General features: G+C 40.4%; 1 protein-coding gene across 1 annotated transcript; it reads right to left on the reverse strand.

The window, feature by feature from the left end:
* Nucleotides 1-8,683: 8,683 nt before the first annotated feature.
* On the reverse strand, nucleotides 8,684-13,897 carry abraa (actin binding Rho activating protein a). The gene is made up of 2 exons (XM_085457255.1): nucleotides 12,850-13,897; nucleotides 8,684-10,387 (listed from the first exon to the last, which is right to left on the reverse strand). The coding sequence occupies exons 1-2, from the start codon at nucleotides 13,480-13,482 to the stop codon at nucleotides 9,950-9,952; spliced, it is 1,071 nt and encodes a 356-aa protein (XP_085313381.1). The 5' UTR covers nucleotides 13,483-13,897; the 3' UTR covers nucleotides 8,684-9,949.
* Nucleotides 13,898-14,558: the final 661 nt, after the last annotated feature.

Consider the following 14,558-nt stretch of genomic DNA (forward strand, 5'->3'; position numbering starts at 1 on the left):
GTGTTTAGTCACCCATCTGATGAAAAAAAAAGAATTTGCATATTTGACTTTAAATTTGTATCATATGTGCTACATCAGGAAGGCAATGTATTTATTTATTTATTTATTTATTTTATGTATTTTTTGGGGGTGGTGGTGACTATGTAGATCTCTACCTGTAAATGCAATGTGTGTGTGGGTGTGTGTGTGCAGTTAGGAATTATTGGTGCTCTGTTATCATCACTGTAGACTGATCATCAACTAAAGCTCCTGGGAAGATTTTCTGTGAAGACTTGAGAAGGGAAAACAGAAATACAGAGAAAGACACAAGAGAAGAAAAAAATAAGTAAAATGTAGACGAGGAGAATGAGATGAGAATGAGTTGGAGATAAAACAGAAGGGAGGAAGGATTCATTTTGCTAGATAGAGTCGCTAAGGATGACCAAGTCTGAAGCTTTAGTCTGTCTGTCTCTCCATATATATATATTCTCTTTTTCTCTAGTTCTCATCTTTTACTTACATCTACTATATTTTCTAACTTGTTTCCTTTTTTACTCTTTCATTGTGTCTTTTAATCTCGTATTTCCTCTATCACTATTTTCCCTGTCGTTCCCTGTCCCTGGCAGATGTCCAGACTCCCTGGTGAACAAACTGATCAGCTTATATTAATGTCTCTCTTTCCTTTTTTCTCTCTCTTGCAGTCTCTTTCTCTCTGTAATGCACACACAAAGCAGTTGCGTGACAGGAAGGCAGGTCATTCTAGGCAGGCACCCTCGCACACACACGCAAAGGCATGACTTGCATGCACATGCGCAGAGTGACAGAAAGAAAAAGACACAGACACACGTTTGTGCATGCAAGTGTACAGTAAGTGTGACTTGCATTGCAAAGACAGGAAATTAAACTCACACACTAAAATGGGATGAACCAGCAGGGGGCCTCTGATGGTGCAAATGTAAATTGAGACATAAATCATTCTGTCCATGCGGGAAATTACAGATCCAAACAAAAACAACATGTTTCATATGAGTAAAACATTGATTCTGTACAGGAAGGAACTGGCCGTTGAACAAGACGCTCCTTCGACTTACTCTGGCACCTCCTCTCACATCACTGTTGTGTAATGTAACAGATTCAGGGACTGCTTCTCGATCAAAATTACAAAAAAATTAATTTCGACTTGTCTCCTTGTGTTACTTTTTGCTTCCATTAACTTTTTGGTTTTTGTAAGTAATTTTGGTTTAAATGCCCCCAATTCTCTTTTTTACTACCTCATTTCTGCTTTTCTGTCTTCCATGGGATATCCTTTCCTGCCTCATATTGACAAAGTTATGTTAGGAAAAGACTGTGAACTATAAATAAAGTAAGCAAATAGAGATTGCTTTGCAAATGGTAATCTAAGGCTCTCTCTTTCAGAGCAAATAATATAGACTATATTTTTATAGTAAATATCTGTGTTGTTGTTTTTTTTATCAACCTTTGTTATTAAATAGTTGTGATTTGGAAGTAATATAAAGTTCAGTCTATGTGCACAGACTTATAAAACCTATTTAATGGATATATGTTAAATGAGTGTATTCACTGGTAAGATTGGTAACTTCCTCATGGGGAACTGACCATTTCGTACTCTTACTAAAAGTGAATTTTGTTTCATTTTGTTTCAATTAATAACAAAATAATATCAAAAAACACAAACTTGTTAGAAAGCCTAAGTAGGATGACCAAACAGTCATGTAACATCACAGACTATCTGGTCTTTAAGTGATGACGTGATGAATCCTGCTTCTGGGCCCAATCTTTGTGTTTTTAACATGTTTTAATGCTTTGTATAAATAAATAAATAAATAAATTCAAATTTTATTTGTCATGTACACAGTCATACACAGTACGATATGTAGTGAAATGCTTGGACAACTGCTCGTGACCTAAAGAAAACAAAAAAGGAAAAGGCTATGAATAAGATAGGAAATAAATATGAAAAATTAAAAAGGGTAAATTTAACTAGGAAGGAATAAAATATAAATTAAGGTTAAAAATGAAATAACTGTACAACACAAATTAGAATGAAGGGTAAATTTAACTGGGAAGAATAAGATAAAGATAAATATATAAATTAAAGTTGAAAATTAAATAACTGTACAACAAAATACACAATACACAATATAGAACTATATAAGAATGTATGAAGAAATCTAAATATAAATAAATATATACACAATAACAGCAGCTGTACAAGCATTAACCGGAAATGAAGAATATAGTGACCAGTGTTGTGCAAAACCAAAGTCCAGAAAGTCCAGTGTGTGTGTAAGAACTGTATGTGTGGGTCAGTACTGTGTGGTGGTGTGATTGAGAGACCGTATCGCCTGCGGGAAGAAGCTCCTCCTCAGTCTCTCTGTGTTGGTCTTCAGGGAGCGGAATCGCTTTCCTGACCTCAACAGAGAGAACAGTCTGTTGTTGGGATGGCTGAGGTCCTTCACGATCTTCCTGGCCTTGGTCCAGCACCGCCTGCTGTAGATTGAGTGCAGGTCAGGGAGCTCGGAGCGGATGGTGCGCTCAGCTGACCGCACAACCCTCTGTAGAGCTCGTCTGTCCTGCATGGTGCTGTTCCCGAACCAGGTTAAGATGTTTCCCGCCAGGATGCTCTCTATGGTGCACGAGTAAAAGTTCCTGAGCACCTTGGAGGGCAGTTGGAAGTCTCTCAAGCGTCTGAGGTGGTAGAGACGATGTCGGGCCTTTTTCACCACGGTGTTGATGTGACAGGACCATGACAGGTCCTGCGTGATGTGAACTCCGAGGTATTTGAAGCTGTCCACTCTCTCCACTGGGCACTCGTTGATGACGGGGGTCTGGTAGTTCCTCTCCTGCTTAGTGCTGAAGTCCACTATCAGCTCCTTTGTCTTACTGACGTTTAGAAGGAGGTTGTTCCTCTGGCACCAGTTCTCCAGATTCCTAATCTCCTTCAGGTAGGCCGTCTCGTTGTTATCAGAGATCAGGCCCACCACGACGGTGTCGTCAGCAAACTTGATGATGGTGGTGGAGCTGGTAGTGGCCACACAGTCATATGTGTACAAAGAGTACAGCAGGGGGCTCAGAACACACCCCTGGGGGGCTCCAGTGCTGAGAGTGGTGGAGGCTGAGACATGTCCGCCCATCCTTACTGCCTGTGGTCTGCCAGTTAGGAAGTTGGAGATCCACTGACACATAGATGAGCTGAGTCCCAGATGCTCCAGCTTGGTGGTGAGTGTGGAGGGAATTATGGTGTTAAATGCAGAGCTGTAGTCTATGAAGAGCATTTTAACATAATTCCCCCTTCTAGTGTCCAAGTGAGTGAGTGATGTGTGGAGGAGATGAGAGATGGCATCGTCTGTGGAACGATTTGGACGGTAAGCGAACTGTAGTGGGTCCAGTGTGTCTGGTAGTGAAGAAATGATGAAGTCTCTGACCAGGCGTTCAAAGCACTTCATCACTACTGAGGTGAGGGCTACAGGGCGATAGTCATTGAGAGAAGCAGGGTGGGGTTTCTTCGGGACAGGAACAATGATGGACTCTTTGAAGCATGTGGGGATCACCGACTGAGATAAAGAGATGTTGAATATCTCAGTGAACACAGGAGCTAGCTGGTATGCGCAGTCTCTTAGGATACGACCTGGGATGCCGTCTGGTCCTGCTGCTTTCCTGGTGTTCACTCTTTTGAAGGCTCTCCTTACTTCATGCTCGGAGATGACGAGCACGTTTCCGGTGCTGGCAGTATCTTCCTGTCTGCAGCCGTTAGCGCCGCTAACACTAGCATTGTTGGAGACCTTAGCTGCAGCCTCGAAGCGAGCATAGAAAGTGTTCAGCTCGTCTGCCAGAGTCACGGCCGCGTTCGTCATACCGGTTGTTGGTGCTTTATAGTCCGTTATTGTCCTTAGTCCCCGCCACAGGCTCCTAGAGTCACTCTGTTGGAGTTGTGACTCTAGTTTCCTCCCGTAGCGCTGCTTCGCCTCTTTCACCGCCCTCCGCACATTATATGACGCGGCTTTGTACGGGTCCATGTCCCCCGTCATGAGTCCCGTGTTGTAGGCAGCGGTGCGGGATCTCAGAGCGTCGCGGATGGTTTTATCCACCCACGGCTTCTGGTTGGGAAACGTTGTGATAGTCTTTGTCTCCACGGTATCATCCGCTAGTTTCCCGATGAATCCCACAACCGCTTCCGTAAACACGTTGACGTCATCGTCGGAGCTGTTTCTGAACATGCCCCAGTCTGCGTCATCGAGTGCGTCCTGTAACGCGGCCACCGATTGATCCGTCCAGCGCGCGACCTTCCTCTGAACCGGAACTTCCTGTTTCAGCCTTTGTTTGTATTTTGGCATGAGGAAGATGGCGGCGTGATCAGATTTGCCAAACGGGGGGCGGGATTGTGCCTTGTAGCCGTCCTTGACCGTAGTGTAGCAGTGGTCCAGTGTCCTTTCACCCCTGGTGTGGCAGGTGATGTGTTGATAAAAGTTCGGCGCTGCGCGTTTGAGGTTGGCGCTATTAAAGTCCCCCGTCACAATAAGCGCAGCGTCCCGGTGTTGTGTCTGGTGCTGTGTGAGTGCCTCATGCAGCTCGCATAAGGCGGTGACCGTGTCCGCTTGTGGTGGAATATAAACGGCACTTACAATGACCGATGTAAATTCCCGAGGTAGATAAAAAGGACGACACATGATGGACAGTAGTTCCAGATTTGGTGTGCAGGAGCGTGTGAGAGGAACAACGTTCGCACTGTTGCACCAGTTGTTGTTCACCATTAAACACACGCCGCCTCCCCTTGACTTCCCCGAGTCCCGTGTCCTGTCCATGCGGTGAACCGAGAAGAACTCGGCCGGCTGAATGGCGTGGTCCGGCACCGCTGGGTTCAGCCATGTCTCGGTGAAGCAGAGGAGATTGCAGTCCCGAATGTCTCTCTGGTTCTGAATGTATCTGGTTCTGTTTATTCTCAAAAAGCCCCTAAAAACAGTCAGTGATCACTGTCGCCCTCTCTCGGTTTTTATTACCGCTATTTATTTTAAAGCTCGGTTTTTAAAACCTTACGACGCAACTACAGCCCAGCTCATGCAGCAGTATATTAATGAATAACCTCGGATTGTGGATGAATTATCTCAGTTGTTCTCCTGACTTAAGTTCGGTCCGTTTACAGCATCGTGCCATGCGATTACATTTCTCCCTGACCATCGAGAATCCTCACAGCAACTTTTATTGAGTGGAAAGAAATTAGCGTTCATCCTCCACCTTCACTGTTTATATTATGCTAACATAGCTGTGTCACTAGCGATCACGTAGCACATCATTATATATCAGCTAGCCAAACTAAAGTAACCCTACAAACGCCACTGCTATTTACTTTCCTGTCTTCATTTATGTCGGAAGTGATAGCAGAGCTGTACGTCTTAATTTGTTTCAGAAACCTCTCTGTCAGGACAGGCTATATTATATTTAGATGGAAACTAGCGAGCTAACTCCTTGCTAACTTCTAACTGCGTTCAGTTTAATAAATTCCGTTTTCATGGATGCCTGGATGTTTAACTTAATTGTTACACCTGGTAGAGCAGCCACACTGATCATTTTATTACAGATGAAAGAATTTAGACACTTAACTCTCAGTGATGCCGCTGTGATCGTTTGGCTTATGGACCTGCAGCGGAGTTTGGGCCCAGACACAGCTAATGATGTTAGACTTAAAGACTGGATAAGTATTTTTCAATCAAGACAAGGCTATGAAAAAACAATTATAAAGTGAGCACTTCAAAACCAAAGTCCAGAGGGGCTTAAAATTGTCTCACTACAAAATCAGCAAGTGTGGGCTTTGCCATGAACTTCTACAAAAGGAACTTTTGTAACTTTTGTAGCAGTTATAAACTCACACATGTTATAAATGTCAATACTGACACAAGGTTATAAGCCTGCCAAGTATTGTCATGTTTTATTAATTTATTTTCCTGTGTAACAGTGGTAGTCTATAGTATAACTATATCTGTAGCATTTGATGCCATACAACTTTCTATATATCAAAAACATCCTAAAAAGAAAATATCATCTGGCCTCCAGCTTGTATTCAGTATTAAGGCTGCTGTGGTGACTAGCCTGTTTGGTTCGGTACCAAAAAGCGTGTGTCATTTTATTTCACTCTGAAAGTCCGATGCAAGAGAATGTGTCTGTTTTGTATTGCAAAACCCCAAAATGTTTCCCAAGAGAAAGTAAGGAACCTTTTTGATAAGTTATTATCAGTTTTGACAGGTGATTGTGCATGCAATGTGTATGTCTGACTAAGTGGTAATAAAAGTTCATTTAGATACCTTAGATAACTCTTCAACACGTAGACATTCAAGTTCTTACTTACAAGAACAAAATTTTGTATAAATAACTTCTAAATGTTAAATAATTGTTCAGTTCCTGATGAAATTATAGAAGGTAAATGCACATATACAGGGAGTGCAGAATTATTAGGCAAATGAGTATTTTGTCCACTTCCTTCTCTCCATGCATGTTGTCTTACTCCAAGCTGTATAGGCTCGAAAGCCTACTACCAATTAAGCATATTAGGTGATGTGCATCGCTGTAATGAGAAGGGGTGTGGTCTAATGACATCAACACCCTATATCAGGTGTGCATAATTATTAGGCAACGTCCTTTCCTTTGGCAAAATGGGTCAAAAGAAGGACTTGACAGGCTCAGAAAAGTCAAAAATAGTGAGATATCTTGCAGAGGGATGCAGCAGTCTCAAAATTGCAAAGCTTCTGAAGCGTGATCATCGAACAATCAAGCGTTTCATTCAAAATAGTCAACAGGGTCGCAAGAAGTGTGTGGAAAAACCAAGGCGCAAAATAACTGCCCATGAACTGAGAAAAGTCAAGCGTGCAGCTGCCAAGATGCCACTTGCCACCAGTTTGGCCATATTTCAGAGCTGCAACATCACTGGAGTGCCCAAAAGCACAAGGTGTGCAATACTCAGAGACATGGCCAAGGTAAGAAAGGCTGAAAGACGACCACCACTGAACAAGACACACAAGCTGAAACGTCAAGACTGGGCCAAGAAATATCTCAAGACTGGTTTTTCTAAGGTTTTATGGACTGATGAAATGAGAGTGAGTCTTGATGGGCCAGATGGATGGGCCCGTGGCTGGATTGGTAAAGGGCAGAGAGCTCCAGTCCGACTCAGACGCCAGCAAGGTGGAGGTGGAGTACTGGTTTGGGCTGGTATCATCAAAGATGAGCTTGTGGGGCCTTTTTGGGTTGAGGATGGAGTCAAGCTCAACTCCCAGTCCTACTGCCAGTTTCTGGAAGACACCTTCTTCTAGGGCGATTGTGGCTCAAGAGTTGGGAGTTCGCCTTGTAATCGGAAGGTTGCTGGTTCGAGCCCCGGCTCGGACAGTCTCGGTCGTTGTGTCCTTGGGCAAGACACTTCACCCGTAGCCTACTGGTGGTGGTCAGAGGGCCCGGTGGCGCCAGTGTCCGGCAGCCTCGCCTCTGTCAGTGCGCCCCAGGGTGGCTGTGGCTACAATGTAACTTGCCATCACCACTGTGTGAATGTGTGTGTGAATGGGTGGATGACTGGATATGTAAAGCGCTTTGGGGTCCTTAGGGAGTAGTAAAGTGCTATATAAATACAGGCCATTTACCATTCAAGCAGTGGTACATGCATCCTTCAAGAAAAACATGATTTTCATGCAGGACAATGCTCCATCACACGCGTCCAAGTACTCCACAGCGTGGCTGGCAAGAAAGGGTATAAAAGAAGAAAAACTAATGACATGGCCACCTTGTTCACCTGATCTGAACCCCATTGAGAACCTGTGGTCCATCATCAAATGTGAGATTTACAAGGAGGGAAAACAGTACACCTCTCTGAACAGTGTCTGGGAGGCTGTGGTTGCTGCTGCACGCAATGTTGATGGTGAACAGATCAAAACACTGACAGAATCCATGGATGGCAGGCTTTTGAGTGTCCTTGCAAAGAAAGGTGGCTATATTGGTCGCTGATTTGTTCTTGTTTTGTTTTTGAATGTCAGAAATGTATATTTGTGAATGTGAAGATGTTATATTGGTTTCACTGGTAAAAATAAATAATTGAAATGGGTATATATTTGTTTTTTGTTAAGTTGCCTAATAATTATGCACAGTAATAGTCACCTGCACACACAGATATCCCCCTAAAATAGCTAAAACTAAAAACAAACTAAAAACTACTTCCAAAAACATTCAGCTTTGATATTAATGAGTTTTTTGGGTTCATTGAGAACATGGTTGTTGTTCAATGATAAAATTATTCCTCAAAAATACAACTTGCCTAATAATTCTGCACTCCCTGTAAAAGCGCCGTTGTGCGCAACATAACCACTTTAAATGCAACATTTAATTTCTCTCCTTGGGTTAAGGTGATCATGTAGGATATTGCATTTGATGTTCAAGTGCAGTTAACCAGTTTGCCTGGGTTTATTTATTTTTTAAATATTATTTTAGTTTGATGTAAAACATATATCTTTTATCTTAAAGCTTATGCTCTGCAGACTGTTGTTTTCACGCAAGCAAAAAGGTTTTTGTCAGAAACATACAACACACAACTCAACAATGACATACTAGCCTTGTCAGCTAGAGTGACCTAATGCAACACCACAGTCAGTAAACAAACTGAAATAAGCTTAGTATGCAACACAGTTTGAGTATATATATAGAAAAACAAAAGCAGCATTTAATTTTTATTCTTTGTTTGCTTCCACATAGCATGTGTCACCACTCTGACCACAACAATACTGAAAATAAACTAATTAACTAAAAACTAACTAAAAAACTGTACACATTATACAAATGCTTACAGTTTTTGTAATACATATATAAAGAACATCCACGCTTTCACTTTGAAAGAAGCAAACATTTGACATTTAAAGCACCTCTTTCATTTAATTTTAATATGAGATGATCCCATTTTAACATTTAAATGTTTGCTCTAAAATGATTTATTTCAAAAAAATCTCGCCTTACACAAACTTAACATGCAGAAGTTTTTCAAACTCATTCACATTATTCACATTACTGCATGTAAGCTTCTTTTTATTGTCATTTTCCCTTTTCTAAATATAATTACATTATTTTGCAATTAATTTTTGTTGTGTATGTCAACCAAATAAGAAAGCCATTTTGACCAAACATTTTACTGGAGATTAAATCTTTAAAAGTGAGCATGGTCCAGAGTAAACATGGTTGTAGTCCTGTAAGAAAGACTGGTGTAGTGTGCTTTTAAGTACTTTAGTTGAAAACTGAGGTTTAAGGTACATTTATATCCATTATTTCTATTTCTAAAGATGTCACATATTCCTACATAAAAATAAATGTTATCTTAGCTTAATTTAACTATTTAGTCTTAAACTGTCATTCCAAAGAAGACGAAAAACAAAACAAATAAAAACAAACTAAGGAAACGCAGACATTGGTCTCATTAAAGTACTTTTTAACTATTTAAGAAAACAAACAAACAATAAACAAGACTAGTAAGTTGCTACCACTGCTTGCATGTTTTTAGCAAAATTAGCTAAACGAACATAAACTTCCCTTGTCAATTCTGTCATGAATTATTAGATGAAATTAACTCAAAGTCCTTGTTTGTTTAGTTGGAGACTCAGTAAAGCCTTCTACCATGACTGACATTGCGATGGATTCTTAAGGCTTCTAGCATGTAGCATAGTTAGCAAGTTGAGCATGGTTTGCAAGCTAAAGATAGCTTCCCTTCACCCCATAATCTGTCAGGTATATGAGAAGAACTAATGACTCTAGCGTGTGTGTCTGTGTGTGTGTGTATGAAACATTAGATATGTATGCATGTTTAATTTTTAAACATTATAAAGATACATTTTCCTTACGTACATGACATTGCATGCTCAGAATGAGTAGTTGTTTCTACTGGAGCTCTGATGTATGAGATTTATAGGTACGTTTGCATACGCATAATATTTTTTCAATCCTTTAGCGTAATAATGACATCATCATCCTGCCCCTTCCACACCATCTCCCCCTCAAAGTCCAGCATCTTGTGTTTGCGGCAGCGAAGCAGAATGCCCACCACTTTGTCCGAGATTTTCACGTAGCGGTCAAAGAGACGGCCAAAAGTTATGATTGTTCTACCCTCTTTATCCTTGAAGCCCATGTCTCTTATAATCCAGACCATCTCCTCCATCTCCCTGTAGATGTGTTTCTGGGCCCTGTCTCCCCTCTCTGCTGTCTTGGAGCCTTCTTTGGGTCGTCCATAGCCAGAGTCACCCTTGTGGAGGCGCTGGGCCATAGCATACTCATAGTCAAATTCCTCACTGAAGGGATTGAGCTTCTGGCCTTCAATGTGCTGTTCGGACCACTGTTGCCAGCGACTTCTGATGTCACCCGTGGTGGCAATTTTAATCTGTAGAAAGGTTAAAATCAAAACTGAAAAATCCATTGAAACCTTTTCAAGGAAACAAAAGCGCAAAGCAACACATGTCTTTTGAAATTTATTAAAGAGGAGTACATAGGTCGTCAAAACATTTGTGTATTGTTCATTTAGCGCTGGGTGAGCTTAAAGCAAAAGAAAAACCTGCAGTGTATTTCATCACTATAGGAATCTGTAGAGTTATTAACCCTTAGTCCTTTTAAAAACTATGTTTTAGTTGGTGAAATTGATCCCTAGTCTGTCGATAAATACAGTGAGACTGCACATGTGCAAAAAAAGAAGCATGGATGTAAATAAATGAGTACTTGGAAATGAGAACCTTATATAAACCAAAGGAGAGGGTGTCCTAATCTTTCTTTAGTATATTTTTTTCAGAAAAACTTTTTCCACCCCCACAGTTCCCCACTCCACCCCGATTCCCCTGGTATGTGTCTTAGCTTTCCAGAGCTTCGGAAGAGTGTCATCAGATCTCTTTGGTATTTGATCTATGAAATCTTGAGATGTGTCACGGAGGGACCTTCCACAAAACTCTGTGAACTTTCAAGATGATAATGCTGCTATTCCTTATTTTTCTTTCTATTAATGTCTCACCTTAGACTTTAACGTGTTGTGAATTGAACTGATCTGAATTTGTAACATTTGTTTTTACTCTATGCTAATAAAACAGTGTTGGCATGGATTTGAGCAGTGGTAAACACTTATTTACAATTTTTTTTTCATTAACTGCAAATGGCATACTTTAACTCGCGTTTATTTTAGAGGGAAATATTTAACCATTAGCTTTTAAATTGCAGCGTCGGTGAAATTCAATAACGCATGCATATAATATTTTCTGAATTTAGTTTCTTTGATAGGTTACTTCATTTTCATTTAACGCCTGATATGCTGAAGTTAGTTAGCATTTATTACTAAAGTGCTACTACTATTGTTACTTTTTATGCTAATATATGTTTGCAGATAAATCATGGGTCATGTAAACTGGTTTAATTTGATAGGTGTTGTTTGCTGTCGGCACACACAGCCATTTTCAACAGTTCTACATTCTTTTAGCTTCTCTTTTGCCTTTTTACTAGCAGATAAAAGATTTATGAATAGCAGTGTTACCTTTTTGGTATGCCCATCACTTTTTTCTCTGTATTCCTTAAGTCTCGTTTAACTTGATAATGCACACCTTTGATGCTTTAACAGGATTTTTGAACAACACAAAGCAAAAATACACAGCAATAAAACAAAAATAATTTCAGAAACCATTTTTCTTCATATTTTGATTATAATTGCACTGTCTCTCTCAGTGTCTCATATTACCTCGAATTCATGTCCTTCATTGACCTCTCTCCCTTCACCCTGTTTTCCTCTCGCTGACTGTTCCACCTGAAGGTCAGGGTGTAACTATATTTATTTACATATATTCCACTGCACTGCATTCCAGCATGTGTTTTATGATCTGGACTTGCTCTCTGGCAACCCCTTTAACATGTCTAGAGGGCCACTAAAAAAGCCTTTGCCTTTTATGGGAGAGATTTCAGTATTGCAGTTATGTAACTGTTATGATGTTTGGTGTCCATGAGGGAGTTGGATTTCTTCAGGTGACATCAAAGGCACTTCTGCTTAATCTTGTTTATTCACACTGTGTGACTTGTTCTATTTTAGGGGAATTTATTCTCCTTTGTGTCTTTGACTGGGGGACATTTAATATAGTTGTAAAAAGCCGACTTGTCAAAAACTCTGCAAAATACTCCGCCTCTTTTGTAAGGCTGTCATTACCAAAACATTCAGTGACAGTTACAAATAACCTCTAAAATAAAGAGTTGTGGAGCTTTTCTGCTATCAGTGTGCTTTCACGTGTCTTTCTACACTTTATAATAATAACTAAGAAAAAGTATCCCTGAATAGCTTTTCTTCTCTTTTATTTGACTTATTATTTGAAATTTTTTAAATAACAATATCAATGTTGGGTACAGGGAAACGTGACAGTTAAATCTAATGCAAGTGTATCTAAAGATATTTTGAAGAAACCTCTTATAAAGATGTTGTGGTTAGATATTATGTAAATATCCAATTGTCTCTGACTTATGTTATCATTCATGTTAATGTGTTTCACGTCATGCTAGTCCAACAATTACTTTTCTTTTATTTTAGTATTTTGCACTTATTTTGCACTTATTCCTCCTCCCGTAAACCATGCTATAAATATATTTTTTAAAATGATTGAAAGATGAAACAACACTTTATAAAACCAAAATAGTAAGAAGAAGAATGTTTTAAGGGTTAAAGAAAAACCTAAAATTTTGGATAAATCTCTATGGATTTGTCAATGTGATCAAAATGTTGATTGATCTACCTTTAAACCTGAATACATTTCTAACAGTTTTTTTAAAACTATATTGATATTGTTTAAACGTATCGTTAAAGATCTTTGTTATTAGCCACTCTACCTTTGGCCTGTTGGTCTGCTTTTTAGACTGGAGCTCGCCATTTTCGGTTTTAGATTCATTGTTGTCGCTGAGCCCATTTTCCTCTCCCAACCCGCTGTCATCTGTGTCCACGCTGCTGCTTCTTGACCCCAACTTCTTCTCCTGGAGCTTTAGTTTCCTGTTCTGTATCCTCCCGCCTCCTTCTCCACTTTGTAGTGCCCTCATCTGCCGCCGCCGTGTTGGTGATTCGTTGCCCATGAATGGCTTGGTCTCCTCAGGACCTGACTCCATCTTGCCACGAATGGCATTAACTACATCGCTGCTGCTGCACTCGCTGCGTTTTGGCTGAACGGTCTTGTTTACAGAGCAGGTTCTGATCTTATTCTCACTATTGTCACTGGGATCTGCTAAGATTACACGTGGGGTAACTGTAAGTTTAACAACATGGTTGCGTTCTTTTTTATCTTCCTCCTCCACAGATGAAGGCATCCAGCCACTTGGCATGGCTTCTTGCTTGCCAGCATGTTCTTTAGCCCATCCCTGCCAACTTTTAGCCAAATTGGCCACCATAGCAGCACATTTTATCTTCTTTACAGTCCGTTTGAAAGCCTGTGGATCCCGGGATGAAACTGTAGCGATCCCACTGCTACTCATGGTGAATTTCCAACGTATTCACTTTTATTGCCCGTATAATAATCTACTCTTGCAGGTGATGTCGTTATTTCTAGCTTCAGTTTTGGTCAATTGGCTTAAGATGCCAAAAAGTCTTGAAAAAAAATTTCGTCACGTGAAAATTCTAGCGAGTTAACTTAACGCTTAAAAAAGGCTGAAGTGAATCTTAATGGATTCAGCTTCCTAAGGTTTCAGCTCAAATCTTAAAGACTTCAAACTTGTAAAGTGAATCTTTCCAAATGATCATCAGTGTTCCTCAGCCTTTATAGCCACGATGGATCTTTACGGAAATATCCACACCCTTCCAGATAAGTTGGTCAGTGGGTGAGCTGCTGGTGTGAAGAGTGCAAGGACTTTGACTTTAATCCCCTGCTGAAGCCCCTCTGGCTCCATACTGGCCTTTAAAAAGGGAAGGGTCATAAACGAAGTGATGGGCATCTAGTCCACGTGAGACAGGAAAAGTACGGTGTCACCATACTTGTTTCTAACACACACACACACACAAACATGCGCTGTGACTGTGGAGTGGAATTTCTCCCAGTGCTATCCAGAGAACAGGTGTCCACTTCTTTTTTAGTGTCTCTATGGTTTCTGTCATCACACACACATACTTGCACAACACAAACAGGCCTTTGGTCTGAGTCAGCCAGTAATACATAGGTGACCCCACATATATGTGCCTGAGTTTATTGTTTATATATAGGCATGTTTTCATTCAAATGCTACCTAAATTTATTAGATGACAACATGTGCTTAGATCACTTGTGGTGGCTCACGTACATACGAAGCAATAGGCGTGATCGCCTGCGTGTCTGTGCATGTGTGGGTAACTATTTCAGTCTCTGAGTCTGTGAATATGTGAGTGGATGTGTTATGATTCTAATAAGGCACAAGCAATTTGGACACTGAAGTGAGGATTCTGTGAAAAGTTTAAACATATCTATTTGTAAATTAAAAAGAGAAGACACTTCAGTCCATTTTATCTTCTGTATACTTGCTTACATTTTAATTAAGGTCTGTGGCTGTTAAATCTGATTCAGTGTTTTCTGTCTGTTCAT

The sequence above is a fragment of the Copadichromis virginalis genome, linkage group LG5, assembly GCF_057382275.1.
Source record: "Copadichromis virginalis isolate Kocher_CV1m ecotype Utaka linkage group LG5, C_Virginalis_male_GT1.1, whole genome shotgun sequence".
In the NCBI taxonomy this organism is placed as follows: Eukaryota; Metazoa; Chordata; class Actinopteri; order Cichliformes; family Cichlidae; genus Copadichromis; species Copadichromis virginalis.